The sequence below is a fragment of the Pleurodeles waltl genome, chromosome 6 (assembly GCF_031143425.1).
Source record: "Pleurodeles waltl isolate 20211129_DDA chromosome 6, aPleWal1.hap1.20221129, whole genome shotgun sequence".
Lineage (NCBI taxonomy): Eukaryota > Metazoa > Chordata > Amphibia > Caudata > Salamandridae > Pleurodeles > Pleurodeles waltl.
Genome location: NC_090445.1, coordinates 1517407615 through 1517429748, shown reverse-complemented (window position 1 = coordinate 1517429748; position 22134 = coordinate 1517407615). Strand labels below are relative to the sequence as shown.

Sequence of the window (22134 nt, the reverse complement as noted above, 5' to 3'; positions counted from 1 at the left end):
ATCTCAGAAGATGCCCCCAAGTCTCCATGGTCATGACTGACCATCTATTTTGCTATACAACTCAGGAACCCGAACATCGTGGTGGTCATAGATGACTTCAGCAACTATCCTGACGTGGAGCTCGTGAATTCAACACTTTCTGAAGATGTTATACCGAAACAAGAAAAAAAATATTTTGTACTCATGGCATCCCCAAGAAATTTAGGGGCATATTTGAGAGCCCCTAGTGCCGCCTTAGCATCATTTGTTTATGTTAAGGCGGTGCTAAAGTGGCTTTTCTGCTGCACCATATTAACAAAGTGGTGAAATGCATGCATTGCGCCACTTTGGAAACCCCTGCACCACATTATGCCGGCACCAGGCATAATGTATGCAAGGGGACCGTTCTGGGGCTACGAGGCCCGCAAAAATGGCACAGTGAAATTTAACAGAGTTTATTGCTCCATTTTCGCTGTAATTTTCAGGCGTTAAAATGACGCTCCCATAGAAACCTATGGGCCTCCTTGCACTTTGCTACACCAGCCTCAACATTTTTTATGCTAGTATAGCGAAGCGCCACAATAGCATCAAAAATGTTGACGCTATTGTGCTAACGACTGCCATGGTGTGCTGTATGGTGTAGTTAGATGCCAGTAAGGGAACACAGAAAAAGTAGCACCTCAGTTCTGATGCACCACTTTTTCTTAAATATGGGCCTTAGTTTGACAGTGGACCATCCTCTCAAACCATGAGTGTCTAGCACTGAGATGCCTGCAACTAAATGGGGAGGCAAAAAAGTTTATGCGGACTTTCGACAAAGTGATTAAGATTGCTGAACTAGACAATAACCACACTGAGTAGGCTGCCTTCAAATTCCTCCTTGGATATTGGAATACCTCATATGTCATCACCAGAAGGTTCCTAGTATCTGTGTGGAGAAAAGATAAAAAACTATGTTATTTCAAGTCACCTGTCATGGACTCCTTATGTTGTGATCCAAGAAAGCATCTGAAACTAGAGACAAGGAAGCAAGGAAGCTTCCAGCTCGTGGCCAACGTCAATGCTTGCATAATCAATGTAGATGATCCCATGTGGTTGAACATCCGCCCATGAGGAGGGAAGTACAGACTGCGGTTCAAACCTGACACATAATGTTTCTGGGTAGTAAACTGTACTATGATAATCATTACTCAAGGCAGTTCTTGTATCACTGCAAAACTCACACTCCAAGAACATATCCTGTGCAGTTAGTACAACAAAACCAGTTACCAGAAAGATCTGGAGTGACAACACCAGATACCCCTATGACCCAGAGTGCCGACCTAATGGTGATTTCATCACGGTCCTAAAGTTCTTGCCGTTTCAGAAGAACAAGTTAAAGCATCCTTTAAGGGCTCACCCTTCATAAGCTTCCAGCAGTGCCAAGAGCAATCCCCGACGAGAGCGATGTCCAACCTGGCTACCATTGATATTTACTGAGGCCCATCCAACATTGTCTCGATGGTACAAGGACTATGAGAAATAGTCAGATGTTATGATCCATCACTAAAACTGTTGTCTCTGTCCATGGTTATGAACAAAAGAGAATAGTGACAGTTTGTTCTGGTCCTTCCTATGCTCTCTTCCTCCACAGCTCCCTAGTCTGACTTACCCCAGTTTCCATCTATCTCCTATGTCAGTTCCAGTTAATTAATTTTTTGGTCTACACTGTGGGAGAGATGAAGTGCCCTCCAGAAGGATGCCTCTCAATTCAAGACACACTTGCTTCATTCCAAGTGTGTCAGCAGTGGTAATATAATTAAAGAGAGTGCTTTCAGGCAAATGATTTTTTTTTATAAACAACTTTTATTGGGTTTACAGAAACCAACACAAAAAGCAAATTGTATCAAGCCTCAAGGGCCAACCTGTTAACATATGTATGCATGTTCTTCTCAAGTTCCATCATCTAGGTACATTCAAGGTGGAAAGTCACAACATCCACAGTTTCATACTCCCAAAGGAATTTCATGATAGTTGGCCCAACCACTCCCCCCATACCTTAGCGTGTTTGCGGAGGCATAAACCAGCTTTTCCTGTCTCGCATACCAATCGATCCCCGTCTCCATCTGGAGAGGGTAGGCAGAGCCTTTAAGTTCAGTCAGTTGCAATGTCTCTTTTCGCCACCATCAAGGCCATTCCCACAAAGGTACGTTCTGTCCGTGTACTACTCATACCCTCCATAACCCTCAACAGGGCCATCAGTGGGGACAGCAGGAGCTCCCAACCTAATATTTCAGTGAGTTCATTCAATAGTGCAGTCCAGTATTGCTTAATGCAAGGACAGGCCCATGTTTTGTGGAAAAAAGTCAGCAGGGACTCCAATACACGTGAATAACATTACAAATCAAATTTACCTTGGTGTTGGCTCTGCCTTTGCTCCAGCACCCCTACCCACAGGCCTCATGACAACACCACCCCCAGGCTTGTTGAGATCCTCGCTTCCTGCCTTGGGCAATGTGTGCAGTGCTTTGTGGACCCTGAAGTTGTTATCCCTTATTTAAAGGGTGAATGGAAGCTAGCCTAAATCTGACACAACAAAGACTCTTCTGACCAACAAGATTTAAGAGGCTACCAGAAAGAGGGTCAATCTCCAAAAATCCAAAGTGGTCCTCCTCTGGAACGCACCACATGCCCAAAAACCCAGAGCCAATCAGTCTCAAAGATGCCAATGCTTGCTTTTTAGGTCACAGCCTACCAAGCAGCACAGCTGTCTGGTTGTTAATGACATCTTGGGGACTTTTAGAAAGTTGATCCATGAATTCAATCCACCTGGGATTTCCACTGGCCTTGTGGTTTGTAACTCACATTTCTGGCTTTATATTTGCTGGCTTTATTTGCTTTACGTTCTCCTGGATCAGTTTATCCCTCCCATTGCCTAAACTGTGCTTACTGTAATCTTCCATGAACTCTCTTTCTGTAAACAGGCCTTTAAATCTAATTCATATCTGGCCACATTTGCTATACATTCAAACACCGAGGTCAAATGTCAAGCGCTGTCTTCTGAGGATGCTAGTTTACTTTTCTTTCTCTGATTTCAAAATGGTAGGATTTATATGATAATCTTGATGGATACTGGGGGTTAGGAAAGCTGCACACAGCAACATTTAAAGGAACTTGTCATGGTTTTCACTGGGCTTACCGTCCAAGTTGATGAGGGTTGGGGAACGACCCCGATTCCGGCAGGTTCTGCTCTGGCCGAGGTAGGGGCGACCCCTTCCTGTAGCTACGGTGCTGTTTGACAATAGCAAGCCACTACAGTCCGTGCCCTCCAGAAGGAGTCCCAGAGGAAAAACCCCAAAAGGGTAAAAAACCTCCAACAGGAACTCCCTGAAACGGAAGGAGGACACAAGGGCGTTAGAACTGAAGATCCGAGAGTACAGGAAAACTGGAGACGAAGACAGGTCAGGAAATACTGGATCCAAAAGAGGATACCAGCCGGAGCGTGACTACCACCAAAGGAGTGTTGCAACGCAATGAGTAAGCAGCTGAATTCCCCTTATATACCCCTATACAGGAAGTAGCAAACAGGAAGTAGAAACACCACCATCTTGGATTGGGGAAAAGAGTATAACAGTGAATAAAGAACATGCGTCCAAACAGAGAGAAACAATGCATGCTGGGAAGAGAGGAAGTGAGCAGCATGCTGGGAAAGGGAAAAGGCATGCATAAAAACACCACCATGTGCAGGTATCCGGCTTTTGCCTGTTGTGACCGGTAAGTGGTGAAGAAGAAGGTTTCTTTGATGTTAAAGTGTAAAGCGCACTAAATGCGCTATGCGCGGCAGGTCTGAGACCCACTCGGGGTCTCAACTCCTGCCGCGTCTACCCTTGCGGCAGAAACGAAAGAATGTGGTGCGGCGAGTGCCGCGACCCCTGGCCAGACTCGCGGCTTCTCCCGCGGCCTGTCTGCAAGCCGCGGCTTCCCCCGCGGCTTGCATGCAGGTCGCGGTGTTCCCCAAATGCCGCGGCGCTGCGGCCCGAGCTTGCAGCCGCCGCGGCTGCCGCGGCGTGACAGAACTGTGTAAGTATTTCAGAATATATCAGAATTAGGAACAGAAATGAAGCACATTTTTGTTATTTCTGAAGTGTGTTGGAAACAAATACTTTAATATGATCAAAACAAATCATTACACCAGGTGATGCACTTTCCACACGTTTTTGTTTGCACACTGTATAGTTTTATTAGTAAAACTGTGTGTCTGTGAAAATGTAATGGTTATTTCAATTGAAAATGTGTTTCTGTAATGGCAGTGTGCTACAGTACTATGCATACTTCACTCTATACCTCTCCACTCTCTCTGCACCATTCCACACCACTGCACTCTACCCTGAACCACTCCACGCCACTGAACATTTGCACCACTCCACTCCATGCCACTGCACTCCATACCACTTCATGCATCGTCTCTCTACTCTATCCTGTATCACTCTACTCTATGCCAATTCAATCTTCACCACTCTACTCTACGCCATCGCACTATTCCCCACTGTACTGTACACCACTCCAGTCTAGGACACACCAACCTATTCTGCACAACTCCACTCTGTGCCACTGCACTCTATGCCACTCTGCAACACTGCACTCTACGCCACTGCACTCTATGCCAATACATTCTACATTAATGTACTTTACGCTGGAACACTCATCTCAATGCCCCTGCACTCTATGCCAATTCACTGTACGTCATTCTAATCTAATCTGTACCACTGCATTCTTTGTGACTTTACTCTACACTACTTTATTATAGGCCATTACTCCCTATGTAACACCACGCAACTGCACTCTACCCTAAATCACTCCACTCTGTGCCACTTCACTCTACTCTGAAACAATCTACTCTATGCCACTGCACTCTATGCCACTCTACTCCACTCTGCACCACTTCACACTATGCTACTTTACTCTATGCCACTCTACTTTTAACCACTGCACTCTATGCCACTGCACTCTACTCTGCATCCGTGTACTCTATGCCACTGCTCTCTACATAACTCTACCCCACTCTACACCACAGCACTCTGACACTTTACTCTGCAACACAGCACTCTCTTCCACTGAACTCTACAATGCTCTACTATGCACTATTCCACTCTACAATACTCTACTCTACACCACTGCACTCTATGCCACTAACTGCACTCTGCAGCATTATAATCTACTCTGCACCACTCTATGACACTCTACTCTGCAACATTCTATGCCATTGCACTTTATGCCACTTGACTCTGCTCTGCACTCTACACCACTGCACTGTATACAACTCTAGCCTACTCTATGCCACTGCCTTCTGCAGTTCTCAACTCTATGCCACTCCACTCTGCACTACTCTATGCCACTCTACACCACTGCACTCTACTCCACTGCACTCTGCGCCACTCTACTCTGCACCACTTTACTCGGTGGCACTGCACTCTACTATGCACCACTGTAATCTACACCACTGCATTCTATGGCGCTGCGTTGTAAGCTACTGAATTCGATGACACTGCATTCAATGCCACTGCACTCTACGGCATTATTCTCTGAAATACTCTATGCCAATGCACTCTTTACCAGTTCACTCTACTCTATGCCTCTCCAGTGTATGCCACTTCACAACACTCCACACTATGCCACTCCTATACACAACACTCTCTGCCACTCCACTCTACAACATTCTACTCCACTCTTCACCATTCCACTTTACGACACTCCATGTAACTCTCCTCTGTGCCACTAATTTTTAGCCATGTTGAACAGCAGCCATGCTGGTGTACAACATTACTAAAAAACATTGGAAATCCGAGAGCTCTTGCATAGGTGAGCCTATTGGCTTTGCCAGTGCTTGTTGTGCTTGCAGTACTTCTTCTATGAGACCACCGCTGGCTGGCAATTTAGCGCGTTCTCCTGGTTTTATAGCTCCTTTCCTGTTACCACAGGCACACTCTCCGGTGTCACCTACTTTATACGACGTGAGGCCGGTTCATTGTGAATTGCTGAAACTGCTCAAGGTCTTACCAATTTCGTGCTCAACAAAGTAAACAATTTAATTTCCTTTGGCCTCGAGTTACCTTCCGTTGCACTAACCAGTGTAGTTGTCAGCTTTTCCATTTGCACACAGGGTCTCTCCACTGTCACGTGCCGCACTATAAACACATATCGTCAACAATTTTACTTCACCCTTGAGGTGTAATGCAGTACAAGAGTTGAGGTGTCAAGGAAGTCCTCTGTTGGCTGTTTATCTGTATAGAACACCATAAAATTATATTTAGTAACTCGCACGTTCTGCAACTGTCCGTATTTATTAATCCCACTCTTTAAAATCCTTCATTTCATATTTTCTTCCGGGCCATAACTACTTTTTATGTACCGTGCACGTCCCTTTAAGAAGCATAGATTCCTCGTGGCAGAACTGTCGCGTGATGGCCTTTGAACGGTAGCCTATTACTTAGCCCTACCTACAGCTATATGATGAATGGAGATGTTGACTTTTTATGGTGCTGAAGAGAGAACGTGATGGATCGTTTTTCCTGAGATCGTGAAGCGTGCACCCAAAGTAAATACTAATCAAGCACCTAGCGAGTTTTGCTTGCGGTCATAGCTGATGCAATAGCGCGCCCTAGTGACACTTTTGTTACATGCACTCAAGAAATGCTTTCCCCGTAAATGCCGAACATCTCGCCCAAAAGAATCCGACTAATGGTTTCCCTATTTATTTTTTGAACATCACCTGTATTTTCAAGGATTCAAAAGTACTCTAGTGAATCTGGTAAAATTGTCCCTAGGCTTTGATAAAGAAATAAATGCTACTATAACAATAATTCCAACCTAGGCAGGTTTCATCCTAGGTTTTCAAAGAAGTAGTTCAAATGGTGCAACCCGAGATTAGTATATGTCTTCACTATAAAGGAGAAAAGGGTTATAAACCAGGGTACGTCCCCTTTGACAGTCATCTGTGTACACCAGGTAATGAGTATAAGGATCTCATCCTGCTAAAGTTAAAAATAAAAGGGGAGTAAAAACATGTTTTATATCCCCCTGTATCTGCCAACATGTTTCAGCACACTTAGGCCCCGATTTAAAAGGGCCTTGCGCCATCTAACGACGCATTAGCGTCATTTTTTTACACTAATGTGGCATTAGAAAGCAAAAAATGCCAGACCATATTTATAAAGTGGCACAATGCATGCATTGCTCCACTTTGTAACCCCTTGCGCCACATTATGCCTGCGCCAGGCATAATGTATGCAAGGGGGCAGTTGCCACATTAGGGTTGCCGAAAAAATAGCGCAAAGAAATCAAAGAGATTTCTTTGCGTCATTTTCTGGCATTTTTAACGCATGCTCAAAGCAGGCGTTAAAAGGGAGCACATCATTGGTTACAATGGGCCCCTATGTACTGTTTAGGGTTAGAAGCAAAATTCTGGTATTAAATCTGAACAGTACATCAATAACGTCAAAATATTTTACACTTTTGCCCCCTCCCCTGCGCCATGGTGCACCGTATTTTAAATATGATGCACACATGTGGCGGTGGGGGGGGGGATGCTAATTGGTGCAAGGGAAGTAGAGCTGCATTGCGTGCAGCACCACTTTTCTTAAATATGCCCCTTAGAGTGCTTTAAAAAAAAAAAAGAAGGGGGGTGGTAATGGTTTTCACCAGGACCAATGCAATTGCTCTGTAATCTGGCCGCCAGGACTTTAGTATGTGTCCTTAAGCATGGTCAGTAAAAATATGGACAAAACCAAACTATCTTTAATGCTAATGGTAGGAGAATCCTTCCTGAGTCAAGTGATCAGACTGGCCTTCCCTACTCCCTTCGTCTTCTCGTGCAATCTCTTTCTTTCTATCCGTTGCATTTGTCTCTTTCTCTCCTCTCTATCTTCTATCTCTCCGATCGCTTTCTCTGTACGTCCCACCTCGCTTTGTCTCACTCTCTCGCTCTTGAAACTTCCCTGTGCTGCTGTAATTAACCTGCAGAGCTGCAGAAAGTGACAGAGGCACGACTGGCAGCCAAAGACTTTCAAAACCGACCTCCAAGGACCACAGCCCACCAAGGAAGTGACTGGTGGATAAAAAATCATATCTGACCCTGCAAGAGACCCTGGTTGCATGGAGAACCCTTATAATGCACGTGATGGAAGGGTGACTTGAAGCTCGTAATAGGGGTGTATCAATAGGTCCACCCACCATTCGTCCCAGCAGTTGTAGCTCCTAAAATATGACCACTCTTGTTTCTGGGAAATTGTAAGGACTGCATCTCCATGCTTTAGTCTTCTAATCAGCCCTCAATGCAGCTTTCAGGTTGGTTACTGTTGAGGTTAGGAGTATATTTCAACCAGCAGATACCATGCATATTGCTCTGCTTTTTGGAAACCCAAGCTTTTTTGTCAGGCAGCCACAATACCTTTGAATCATGGTCACATTTCTGCTGTTAAGAAGGCTACTACCATCAAGAAAGTATCCCTTGGACATTACATGGATTTATTAATGGGTTAAACAAACCGACTTAACTTTAATTGAAAACGAGAACAAAGTGAAAATCAAAAGATAGCAACTAAACACACAAAAACAATATTATCTAATTTACGGTATAATCAAATACCTACATATCACAGAAAAACCCTAAATGTGCCTGCAACAGAGTTACAAAAACCCCACCACTCATCCATTGAAAAACACACATACACTACAAACAGTACAATTTAAAATTCCAAAATGGGAAATATGCCCGAGGGCATGAGGATCCAAACAGGAGAATGACACTGCTTGTGTTGCAATATTATGGCCCACTCCACTATTGATTTTAAAAGTATAATGCCCTACCGAGCTTTAGGAGTGTTGACATTTCCTTCTCAATCATTTCATTTTAAAGTACCATCATCAGGAGCTGATGTGGTTCATGGGGTCTACAGGGTACTGTAAAGAGAACACAGCAGTGTGCAATTTGCTAAGCTCTCTCTGACTACTATTAATATTATTGTTTAAGTTAAAAATATAAGTATTTGCAACATTTGCCAAACGTTACATTGACTTCAGACACAACTACATTTTACAGCTATAAAAGAATAGTAACTGCAAGTCCAACATGGTAGAAAATTATTCTCAAAACGCTTTTCATTAAACGACTTGTCTGTCATCAGGTATCCATGTCTGCACCACAAAGTTACAATGACTTCCAAGTCATGTACATTTCACAGTAAAAGCCATATTTACCCAACCTCAACTGTATCCGTCATGAGGCAAAGCATTTAATGATTACTTTATCATATTAATATTTTTCGGTTACTTTTGCAAGGTCATTGAATGTTCAATTATACAACACAGCACTCCATTTAACTATAAAGTTTCAGAAACAAAACCCTTTTTGTAAAACAGTAAAGCATTTGCAGAATGTGAATCAATTCCTCTCGTAAATCAGGTGCATCCTAGCCAACATCATTGCAACCATCAGTCATGCACTGCACAGCTATGGCCCAGTAAGCATCAGTGGCCTGGTACAGTGTCACCTGCTTCCATCACACAAATAGCGTCAACATTGGTCTGGGACTATACAAGTGCAAATAGGGCACACAGCATACACGAAGCCCAGGATTCAACATGTGTCAGGCAAACATGCTCAGTTGAATCACTCCCAATGCTTCAAGGTGGGCATGGCAAAGGGACATCGCACAGATGCAATCTCATATTTGTGCATGCCCATACTCACGCTCTGCACAATCTCCTGTTTGATTTTACCAAACCTCCACAATCTGTGCTGGTGCTTTAAGAGGGATCCTTCATCTTATGGTGCAAACAGTAAAGCTGTATCATTCAGTAGCAGGGCACCAGTCCTAAAATTAAAATAAATTACCATCACATATCATGAATACCCCTTACATCCATCCCTGCTGCATACCTCCAAATGAAATTAAAAGAAAAACAATAATGAGCTGCAAAGTGTTTTTCTTGCATCCAAAATAGTGAAACAGAACTCTATACCCTCTCCATAAAAAATGTTGTAAAGCACGCTCTAAACACACCTCTTTCAAATGCCAACTCGCAAATGCAAAATGCAAGTTTGTAACAATTTATCAATTTGCATTTTCTACATTTGAAAAGGCATTTTTCTGGTTGTAAATGGCCCGATTCTGCGAATCTGGGTGTTTGCAGAAAAATACTTTTATATCGCTGGTCCTCTGTTCTGTGTCACACCCCAAAGAGGTTTGAAGATATTTAAACAGTCTTATTAATTCCTCCTTCAAATATGTATTTCAATCGAGTTTTGGAGAAAAGAGGAGGCATACCTAATGTATGGGTATGAAAAAGGGAAGCTTGAAGATGTCGCTGGGTTGTTGGTTAACTTTAGGAACAAGAGCTGAGGGCTCTAAAAAACTGTGGTTACTGGATATTGTTCCACTTCAGAAATGCCTGAAAAAGAAAGCTAGATTAATTGCGTTGGGCATGGTCCTTGTGTAACACCGCATTGCCATACACTGGATGACAGGCATTTTTGCCTGGTCTGCTTCTAGATCCCCAATCCAGCCATGGGGTTCCAGTAAAATTCCAGCCAAAAATGGGAAATAACAAGGATTGGTGGAGAAATACTGATTCCTGCATGTTATATCCTTTCCAAAACGTAAACTTTTATTGGCCCAACGCATTTTCATTAATACTATGCAGTATTAGTAATTCCACAGCAGATCTTACCCTGCCTTACTTACCAGGCCATTTGTAATACGGGTGTTAAAGTTGTGCATTGGAGAACAATGTAGATGCATCTTATTGCTGTATTTCACTTTACTGCTGCAGCAATTTGCAAATAATCAACATTCTTTGTTTTCATGCATTTTCTGCGAGTGAACCATTTTTAGGCCCTGATTACAAGTTAGGACTAAGGGGCATATTTTTACAAGCCCCTTGCACCACCTTGTGTTGCTCTAACATAATTTTTTTATGCTATGGTGGCGTAAGGGTGGCCTTTTCCCTGCACCAGATTTACAAAGTGGCGCAATGCTTGCATTGCGCCACTTTGCAACCCCTTCTGCCACCTTATGCCTGCACCAAGCATAATGTGTGCAAGGGGGCGTTCCAACACAGGAAGACCCGAAAAAATGGCGCAGTGAAATTTACAAGATTTCACTGCGCCACTTTTTCCATCATTTTTAACATCTGCCCGAGGCAGCTGTTAAAATGACACACCCATAGTAGCCTAAACTTTTTTGACACTAGTGCAACAAAGTGCTCCAATAGCATAAAAAATGTTGACGTTATTGTGCTAACGACCGTCATGGTACACCGTATTATAAATATGGCACAACCATGGTGTCGTTAGATGGAGGTAGGGGACACAAGGAAAGTGCGCATTGGGACCGATGTGCCACTTTCTTGTAGACCTGCTCCTAAATATGTGCTGAGGTTCCATATCTCTGGAGTTCCCATTCTGACCGTATTTCTGCACATAATTACTCCTATTATGACTTAGGGGCATATTTATACTTGTTTTGCGCCGAATTTACATCATTTTGTTTCACACAAATTCAGAGCAAAACTAACTCTATATTCATACTTTGGCGCTAGACCCGTCTAGTGACAAATTTATGGACTTAAAGTCATTTTTTGGACGTGGAAACCTACTTTGCGTCAATGAGATGCAAAGTAGGTGTTCCCATGGAAAAAATGACTCTATAGCCCTAGCGCCATATTTATACCCCGTGCTAAAATCACACACGGGAGGGGGAAGGGGTCAAAAAATCGTGCAAAGCTTGCCTTGCACCATTTTTTAACACCTGGTTCAGGGCGGGCGTTAGGGGACCTGTGGGCCTATTTCCATGGTGGAACACCATGGAATAAGCCGACAGGTGCCCTCCCCAGACCCCAGGAACACCCCAACCACACCAGAGGAACAGCAGGGGTTGGGGGACCCAATCCCAAGTAAGTATAGGTAATTTTTTTTTTTTTTTAAGTGCCATTGGGGGACCTGAAATGGGACCCCCTACATGGCACTGGGTGCAATGGCCATGTCCAGGGGACCCAAGTCCCCTGTGCTGGCCATTTGGGTGGTGGGCATGACTCCTGTCTTTTCTAAGACAAGAGTCTTGTGATATTGATGGTTTTGCGTCAGGAAATGGCTCTAAGCAGATTAGAGTCATTTTTTTTACTCTAACCTGCCTAACGTAATTTTTTGGTGCAAAACCCCTTCTTCCATTCTGCTAGCGCCACCCGACTAATGTCATTTTTTTTACGCTACCCTACCCGTGGCACAGACTTGCACCATTCAATAAATATGGTTCCCGGCTGGTGCACAGAAATGGTGCAAGCCGGTGCTAAACTTTTTGGTGAAAAACTATGTTAGTGCAGTTTTGCACCAAAAAGTATAAATCAGGACCTTAGACTCCACACAATGGTGAAAAACTGCACAGATCTGCTTGTTCCAGCTAGATTTACACCAGAATTCCCAACGGTTTAACACACACATTTAGCACCTGATGGCAAAACGCCCTCACAACTCTTAATTCCAACCCCTGCACGTATAAATTCCAGAGGGTTCCAAAATCACAAACCCACTTGTAATCAATGCCTGTGAAAGTTGCAGCTGGGTCCACTTATCACTCTATGTGTATGTTTAGGGTAAAGGGGTTAATTAAAGGTCAGAGTTGCTAAAGCTCCTAGAGCAGTGTGGACAGTGGCTACAAAGGTAAAATTTCCCTATTCTCGTGTTTTTCAGAGGTAATCCGGGCACAGAGGCTCAAAGCACTGGATGTCACCCCGAGAAGTTTCCGCCTGACGTGGCCAAGGCTGCTCTCCATCAGTACCGGGTACTACGTGGTGGAATATGCACCCACGGCAGCGCCTCACCGGAAGCTGAGGCTGAACGTGGCTGGGGACCAGACCGAAGTGCTGGTGAGAGGACTGACACCTGGCACTTCCTATAACGTCACACTCATCCCAGAGTCCAACGAGCAGTTCATCCGCCACCAGAATATAAAAGTCACTACCTTGAAAGGTAATCAGCCAACACTTCTGCAGTGCACATAAGGTCAGGGTTATACGGCAAACGCAGGGACCCCTACGGTGAATCAAGAAGGCCCCCTGACCTTTATCAGTGATGTATCCGTTCTCTACTCTTGCCAGTGACTTGCTAAACTCCACATTTAACTTACAGCTACCTCCATGCATGTTTGGATGGAGAGCTGTATATTTTGTGAACTAGGTAGAGAAGGTTTAATTTCTTCAACGCCCAATTCAATTAAGGGTGAGGGTTTATTCACAGGGATGGCATTAGGTGTGGGGCGGTCGCAGTTGATAAAAACATTTACAAATTTACAAGTTTAGTGGAGATCTGTATAGAGATATGGGACCTTATCAGAGGGAGGGAGTAACTTCCTGTCCTACTTAGGAGTGTAAGAACAGATAGGAAGAGGGAGCTAGGATAAATCACATTGACCTCCCACGCCCACCTGACTGTTATGCCTTTGATGACTGTCGGAGATATTTGGCACGTCCCTGCTGGAGGAGGCCTGGGTATCTGCACATGCCTGGCCTTCTGTCATCGGCAAAAAAGTAGGGTCTGGAAGATGACCTGAGTTATTACTAATAGCTGAGATTATTTCAGGCATTCAGTTTTAGGTCCGGTGTTAGAAAATGCCTCTCGATTTTACTAAGAAATATATATTATTAAAATACTTATAGATGGGGGATTTCGGTCACCCACTTCACCCGTTGGTCTGTTGTAGTGCCATTCATCCATCCGCTGCAAACAGCATGGAGCACTGGGCGGCCAACTTCAAACCACACTGGGTCACTGTAAGTGCTGGCATTCTGCACTTTCACAAGGAGCACATCCACAGGAAGACGCTGCATTAAGTTTAAGGGACAACTATGACAATGTGTGATTCTTGAAATAAAAACATTATTTTCACTTTTATCCAATGTTTTATTTTTCAGATTGAAGAAGGCCCAGCAGCTTCCCCAAACAATAACGTTCTGCAAAACAAAATAAGCACTGACAAAGCCAAAAAGCTGCTAGCTAACATTTCTAAGTGAGACACTCAAAGCAGGATGGCTTTGCCCAGATTTAGGTCTCTTGCTCACTGTTAGATTGGTATTTAGACAAAATATCAGAAACACAAATATCATAGTGCAAAATATTGTGAAGGTAAGTTTCTATAAGTAAATAAAGTTTTAATATATATAACTCCACATATATATATATATACCTTGATGATATATATATATATATATATATATATATATATATATATATATATATATATATATATATACATATATATATATATATCTTGAAGGTACATAAATGTGGAGTTAAGAATAGTAAATCTATACTTACCTATTTGCATTTACCTTCTCAATATTTTGGTCCTCAGTATTTCTGACACAATATTCTAGCCACACAATATTTGTGTTTCCGATATTCTGTCAGTGATCCGTGAGATTTAACTCAAGCTCCACCTCACTGATGAGGTCAGGCAGGTCAAACCCAGTCTTAGGTTGCTTGAGTTCCTGTCTGGAGGTGCCCGGCTTGACAGTTCAGAGTGGACTGTATCAGAACAAGACTAGGACTGCTTTTTTTATGGCTGAAGTATGTTTAGTGCCTCTGTGGGAAAAATATAAATGGACCGGGAAAAATACAAATTGACTGGAATGCCGCATGAGCAATTTCCCATGGATAAGAATAATTAGAATATTTATCCATCATTTTCTGTATTACTAGATGAGATATAATGGATGTGCCTGTGCCTAGCTGCCTAGAGGTTGCCATCATGGTCACTGCATCAGTGGACTGATGATGGACCTCAGTGATGAGGCCCTATAGGGGAAACTGGTTTGGAAGTATGCTCGTCATCCCACCTGGATGAGACCTGGTGTGGTAGTTCATGATGGAGTGTTCTTATTAAAGCATGACCAGGTCTGGTTTGCATAGGACTGGTCTCTATGTCTACCCAACAATGGGTGACTGTAGAATGTGTGCCTATAATGGTATAATGTGGAGTAGAATGGCTCCTGCAGGGCCTGGGAATCAGTGCTAGAGGAATCTGCTTTTAATATAAGAGGCACAAAAGCACTTCCCAAGACATGTAGCATCAAGAACTACACTGTTGGTGCCTAAAAAGAAGATAAAACGGCAGGCTTGCATAAGGACACATAACTTCTCTATTATTTCTATTGTGCAAGAACTCGAAAGGATCCAATAGATCTTCAAAACTGGGTTTAGCATGCCCTGGAATAGGGATACCATATTTAAAGTCTGAGCTTAGAGTCGGTGATCAACACTCACAGTAAATGTTACACACTCTTCGACGGTCCACATTTACCATATGCTTCAACCTCCTACACAATCTGCACATTTTCGATCAAAAACGTGTATTGTTTACTCAACTGTAGGAACACGTTACATATGGAATGAAATGCAGCTCCTAACAATACAGGAATTAGCTGGCCACCATTTATCTTTCTCTTATTGCATTTAGGCATTAAAGGTGGAGGGGGTGGGAGGCACTTATGGTTCCCAAATGAATAAAAGGACCCTAAAGATTGGGAAGTGTTTTTGTTTTTTGTTTTAATCAGGAAACAAACAACCTACATATTTAACTACATTTTTGTTACACTTTCGATGAGCATTCATGTCTATGCTGCCAGTAATCACAAGGTAGTCAGATTTTAAAATGCTGGATATTTTACATCTTGTTTTAGTTCAGATGTCTTGAATTTGAAAGTGCCTCCTACTGAGACATTCGCATAATAACCATGTTGTTTGCATTCTGTAGTATGCAATATTGCATCATGTTTGTTGTGGGAAGTAAGGCGAACACTATTACCACGGTGCTTATATTCTTTGCTGCAAAAAAACAGTCTTCATTCTTGGGTAAAGTTTTGAATAGTATTAGATGAATGACTATAATTTTCTTGCTTAGGCGTTCTCTGTATTTTCCAAAGCATCGAGCTCGCCGTTTAGATTTATACTTATATGTCACGATGTCTAAATAGGATATAATAATTCCACAGAAATGGAGGCATAAATGCTCTGTTATCTGGTAAACACCACAAAATTTGTCTAACGTGACACATAATTCAGCCAATCAAATTCCACTGTTGAATAATTCCGCTGGCATTAGTTGAAGCTTTTTTAGTGATTAGCTTCTACCCAGAGTATATGACTTCACCACTGAGCCTATCAATTTCCTTCTTTATTTTTGTACTCCTAAATCCTCTGTTCTAGTTTTTAATCCTTTTTTTGTTTCCCCTTTAAATAGAACGGTCTAGAAGCCTAGATGCATCTGCCTTCCATAACAGGCTTCTTTTTCTCAAGACTATGGCCCTCATTACGACCCTGGCGGTTTGTAACCGCCAGGGCCGCTGGACGCGGAGGCACCGCCGACAGGCCGGCGGTGCCCCGCGGGGCATTCTGACCGCGGCGGCTTAGCCGCGGTCAGAGAAGGGAAACCGGCGGTCTCCCGCCGGTTTCCCGCTGCCCCCAAGGAATCCTCCAAGCCGGCGCAGCTTGCTGCGCCGGCTTGGGGATTCCGACTCCCCCTCCCGCCATCCAGTTCCTGGCGGTTCTCCCGCCGGGAACCGGATGGCGGGAGGGGGAGTCGCGGGGCCCCTGGGGGCCCCTGCAGTGCCCATGCCAACGGCATGGGCACTGCAGGGGCCCCCGTAAGAGGGCCCCAAAATGTATTTCACTGTCTGCCTTGCAGACAGTGAAATACGCGACGGGTGCAACAGCACCCGTCGCACCTTCCCACTCCGCCGGCTCTATTACGAGCCGGCATCCTCGTGGGAAGGGAGTTTTTCCCTGGGCTGGCGGGCGGTCTTTTGGAGACCGCCCGCCAGCCCAGGGAAAAACTCATAATACCCTCCGCGGTCTTCTGACCGCGGAGCGGTATTACGGAGGGCGGAATTCTGGCGGGCGGCCTCCGCCGCCCGCCAGAGTCATAATGAGGGCCTATGTATGTTGATTTGTTGTAGACTCTCTTCATCTGCTAAACTCATCAGGCTTTTCATTGAAGCCCCCTGCTTACTAAGGTATTACAGGAAAGGGCTCTTTCTGCTAGTCACCAAACAGGACCACAAGTGCTCGTGAGTTAACAGCCTAGGTCACACAGCCCTACCTGGAAAGGGAGGGGAGGACCATGGCAAATGCTACTACTATCATAGCAGATTTGTGAGTTGTTAACATAAAGCGGTAAGTGACTTGGTGCATTCCTCAACTTACACCCTAAATAGGGAAAGTAATGGACAGTTGTTGGATAAAGATGAGTGATTCAAAATTAGGCAATAGGGAACAGTATGATATGCACGTGTCAAGAAACGAAAAGAAAGTAAGTATTGGGCACTATGAACTGGAAACACTGTTCGCTCCATATCCAGGTTTTGAGAAGATGGCTCTTCTGAAAGGCCTAAGTCACTGGAGGTTGTCAGTGCCAAAAAGTGTGTTTTAAAAAGTCCTTGTGTTTTTTCTTATGTTTTTTTATAGAGGTGATCTGGGGAGAGAAATTGAAAGCACAGGACATCACTACAACAAGTTTTCGACTGACGTGGCCAAAGCTGTTGTCAATTGATACAGGGTATTATGTGGTGGAATACACAACCATGGCAGAACCACAGAAGAAGATGAAAGTGAAGGTGGCTGGGGACCAGACCGAAGTGGTGTTGAAGGACCTAGCACCAGGCACCAGCTACAATGTAACACTGATCCTCGATTCCAATCAGCTGTATGCTCGCCCTCAAACCATTCAGGTCTCTACCTTAAAAGGTAATCATCCTATTCTTCCATGGTGTCCTGTCTGACCAAAAATATGTGGTGAAATGCATGGGCCACAGAAAACACAAGAGACACTCCAGAAAGGGTTATGTTTTAGTTTGTGTCTATGTTATGTTTTCCTTTATGACTTACAAAACTCCATAATTAGAAAATAACTATTTTGCAATTTGAATGAAAAACTGTAAATTGTGTGTTTGAAAGTTGGTTAAGATGTCTATTTCCCACAAACCCACTTTATTTAATTTCGGGGGCAGTGGAAAGGGTGGGAAGTAATTTTCTGCCCTATTTATGAGCAAAACAACTATGAAAAACAAAGGAAATGAGAATTTGTTTGCAGGGGTAGAAACAGTGATATTACTGCCCACTTCCTCACATGGGTCGACTCAAAAAGTCCATTGTACTCATTCAAGCTACCTCTTACGTCTGCATTCAATGCCACTACCTACTTGGGCCTTATTCGACTATTACTAAAGAATTTTCGGCCCATCTCGCTGCTACCCTACCCTGCCAAAGTACTGGAGAAAGCAATCAATGCACAACTACGGAATTTCATCAAGGCCAACAACTCCCTGGACAGCTCCCAGTGCAGCTTCTGCAGCAACCACAGCACGCAGACAGCCCTCCTGGCAGCTACCGACGCATCCGATTACTCCTAGAGCACACCCACACTGCAGCCTCATTCTCCTCGACCTCTCAGGAGCCTTCAAACACGGCCTCCCACAACACTCTATGCACCAGACTCCATGACATACGTATCCGCAGAAGAGCCCTGGAATGGATCCACTCCTTCCTTTCCGGGAGGACGCAGATGGTCAGATTCGTGCCCTACACATCCAGACCCACAGGTCTGCTGCGGAGTCCCCCAAGGATCCTGACTGAGTCCCACACTGTTCAACGAATACATGGCCCCTCTCACAGCCATCGTCAGAAGCCACGGTATGAACATCGTGTCATATGCCAATGACACACAACTCATCATTTCCCTCACCGAAGACCTGGACACAGCCAAAAGGAACTTTTACTCAGGAATAGAAGCCGTCACCACAAGGATGGGAGAAAGCTGCATCAAGCTCAACTCTGACAAGACTGAGCTCATCATCTTTGGAAATACCACCTCAGTTTGGGACGACTCCTGGTGGCCCACATCCCTCAGCACCCCCCCCTGTACCGACTGAGCACGCCCTCAGCCTAGGCATCATCCTTGACCCCTCCCTATCCATGACCCGCCAGGTAAACTCAGTCGCCTCCTCCTGCTGGCACACACTCCGCAAACTTTGGAAGATCTTCAGATGGATCCTAGCAGACTGTCGCAGGACAGTCACCCACGCCTTAGTCACAAGCAGGCTTGACTACGGCAACGTCCTCTATGCTGGCACCTTGACTACAAACATCAAAACACTAAAACTCATCCAGAACGCCGCCGTCAGACTCATCCTGGACCTCCCACGCCGAGAACACTTCTCCCAACACCTGAGGACCCTCCACTGGCTCCCGGTCGAGAAGTGAATCACCTTCAAGCTACTCACCCACACGTACAAGGCCATACGCAACGCAGGTCCAGCCTACCTGAACCACCGCATCTCCTTCCACACCCTGCCAGATCCCTCTGCTCCACCCAGATGGCCCTGGCCACCATCCCTTGCATCCGCTAAACCACAGCCGGAGGACGATCCTTCACCTCCATCGCAGCAAAGAGCTGGAGCAACCTCCCCCTGCACCTCAGACAAAACCCGTCGCTCACCATCTTCAGGAAGAACCTTGAGACATGGCTCTTCGAATGAGACTCCTCCCCCCACAGCGCCTTGAGACCCTCACGGGTGAGTAGTCGCGCTTTACAAAAACTGATTGATTGATTCGGGGAGATGATTCCAGCACAGTAGTATGCAGCCCTGTTGTGCACATCCAGCAGGGATGTCCAAAGGCAAGCCTGCCATGTGAGGAGGAAAACTAGAAAGCACTTGTGTGTTTTGTGATTAAATATTTGTTTGTATTATAGTACACCACCTTCACGAGAACTGCACCTTTAAAGCCCAGCTCCATGAACACCCATTTGGGATACATTAACATGTTCTGTTCATGGATATAGCTTTATTTTCTAATTGCAAAAGGTGTACTCTTTTCTTTTTTCCCATTATTTGGGGAACAACGAGGACTATGCTTAGCCTATTTTCCAGTAATATTTACCTGGACAGAATTATGTCCTGACAGAATCATCATATGATACATATATAACTTACCCTCAGATTCTGAGGAATACCTGCTTTACCCCATTTATGTATAATTTCATAACCTACTACAGTCCCTCTCAAGCTTCAGGCATGATGTAACACATTGGTAGAAACTATTCCTCTTGTTGATGTGCTGTGCAGTTTTCGACAAGATGACCAACCACTTCAGACTGCACTTCCTCCTCGAGGACAACCTCTCCAGACTGTTTAACATCCTGGAGAATAACTTCTCCAGGATCCTCTACCTTCTGGAGAAGAACATCTGCAGAATCTTTTATATCCTAGAGGACACCCTCTCCAGACCCCTCTACCTCCTGGAGGACATCCTCGCCAGACTCCTTTACATCCTGAAGGACAACCTCACCAGATTCCTTTCCATCCTGGTGGACAACCTCTCCAATCACCTCTGCCTCCTGGAGGACAACCTCTCCAGACTCCTTTCCATCCTGGAGGACAACCCCTCCAGACACCTTCACATCCTGGAGGCCAACCTCTACATGCTTCTTTATGTCCTGGAGGACACCCTCTCCAGACTCCTTTACTTCGTGAAGGACAACGTCTCCAAACTCCTTCACCTCTTGGAGGACAACCTCTCCAGACTCCTCTATCTCCTTCAGGACGTCTTTCTCAAGGTCAAATCTGTCCTATAGACAGTGGTATGGGATGAGAGCACTTCTAGACTCTTGTTGACAACATTGTACAGAAGTGTTTACAATGGGGATATAAAGCTCCTGAATCGTAGAAACAACGACATTGTTTCTTATCTAAATGATTAGACATGATCTTTTATTCAAGAATCATCTATACCACTACATAGGCATTTTTTGGGCCACTGGGGCTACCCAAAGAAGATGCATAGGAAGGAATTCCAGAAGGACAACCAGAACCGACAGGTAATTATAGCATAGAACACTTGTGTGAAGAAGTTGGAGTGACGTGATGTTATTATGAGTGGGGCACTACTATAAACAGGGATTTACTTAGAGGCCTTCACTAGTTGAATGGATTTCCTAAACAGGACTTTATTGGAATATGAAAACTCGGAGACATGTGGAGGAGATATGAAAACATTTAAATTGGAATCGCACTGGAAGAATATTGTTAGACCGAGAGATTATGAAACCAACAGCTAAGAGGGAGTCTCAATCAAGATAATTCAAGATCTTATGTGATGTGGAGATAATGGTCACCAAACGTGACATACCCAGGGTGCGGGGCACTTGGATACTCCCTTGTTTGATGCTTCATATGACAATTTGTTGTATGATTGCTGTAAAGGTTGTTTCTACCAGACAACGGTGGCCCAGGAAGTCTGCCATGATTTGGGGTCTCTGGGTAGCTATCATGTAGGGGATTAATGAGCCCAGGACAAATGTGACCTATGTGGCACTTTTCTAGTTGATGTATATATTATCACTTTCAAGTCTCCAAATGCAATATATCGTCTCAGCTCCTTTTGCCTATGATGATGCCCAGGTTGGGGACTGAAGCATTTCTTGAATCATACCATAGTTATTGACTGACTACTGATAATATGTTTTTTAAAACATTTGGCGCCCTGATTCCGCCCTTTGTTGCCCAGCCCACGTGATGCTTCTAGGTCCCGATCCTTTTGCTTTCTAGAACCCTGCCTCCATCTCACTTACACCAGTCACCGGGGCATGATCTTCATTCCACAAGCTTAAAAGAGCCCAGAGAAATCAGTGTCCTTCTCCTCGACATGTGGTCTCATGCATTCATGCGTGTGTTTCAGTTCAGGTATTAATATGACAGTCCGTCTTCTGTATTGATTTTCGCATAACAGCACCTTCAGCCCATATTGACTTTGGTCTATGATAGCCACCCATCTGCCAACTGAGATATGTAAGCTGTAGACCAAAACTGTCTTTTTGTGCAGCATTTCTGATCGCGATATGTAGCTGCTAAATAAATAAATAGGTGTGGAATGGTTTCCTTCCACGTGTTATCGTTTTCAAAGCAATTAGCTCCTTTCCAGCTCCAAGGCATTGTATCATCAGAAGTGGTGGTTCTCATGGGTGATTTAGCAGCATCTACTCTTGAATAGCATGGTAGGATTAATTGGGAAATAATCAATTTGCTATGTTTGGATTAACTGTTTACTGATGTAGCATCTCACAAAGATCT

General features: G+C 44.3%; 1 protein-coding gene across 2 annotated transcripts in view; it reads left to right on the top strand.

Annotated features, from left to right (window-relative positions):
- Positions 1-22134, top strand: part of VWA1 (von Willebrand factor A domain containing 1) — a 285476-nt gene that overhangs the window by 154822 nt on the left and 108520 nt on the right. For both annotated transcript variants that reach the window (XM_069241052.1, XM_069241053.1), the window contains exons 3-4: positions 12704-12982; positions 17474-17752. In XM_069241052.1, coding sequence (XP_069097153.1) covers positions 12704-12982; positions 17474-17752 — 558 coding nt within the window. The remainder of the gene's footprint in view (positions 1-12703; positions 12983-17473; positions 17753-22134) is intronic.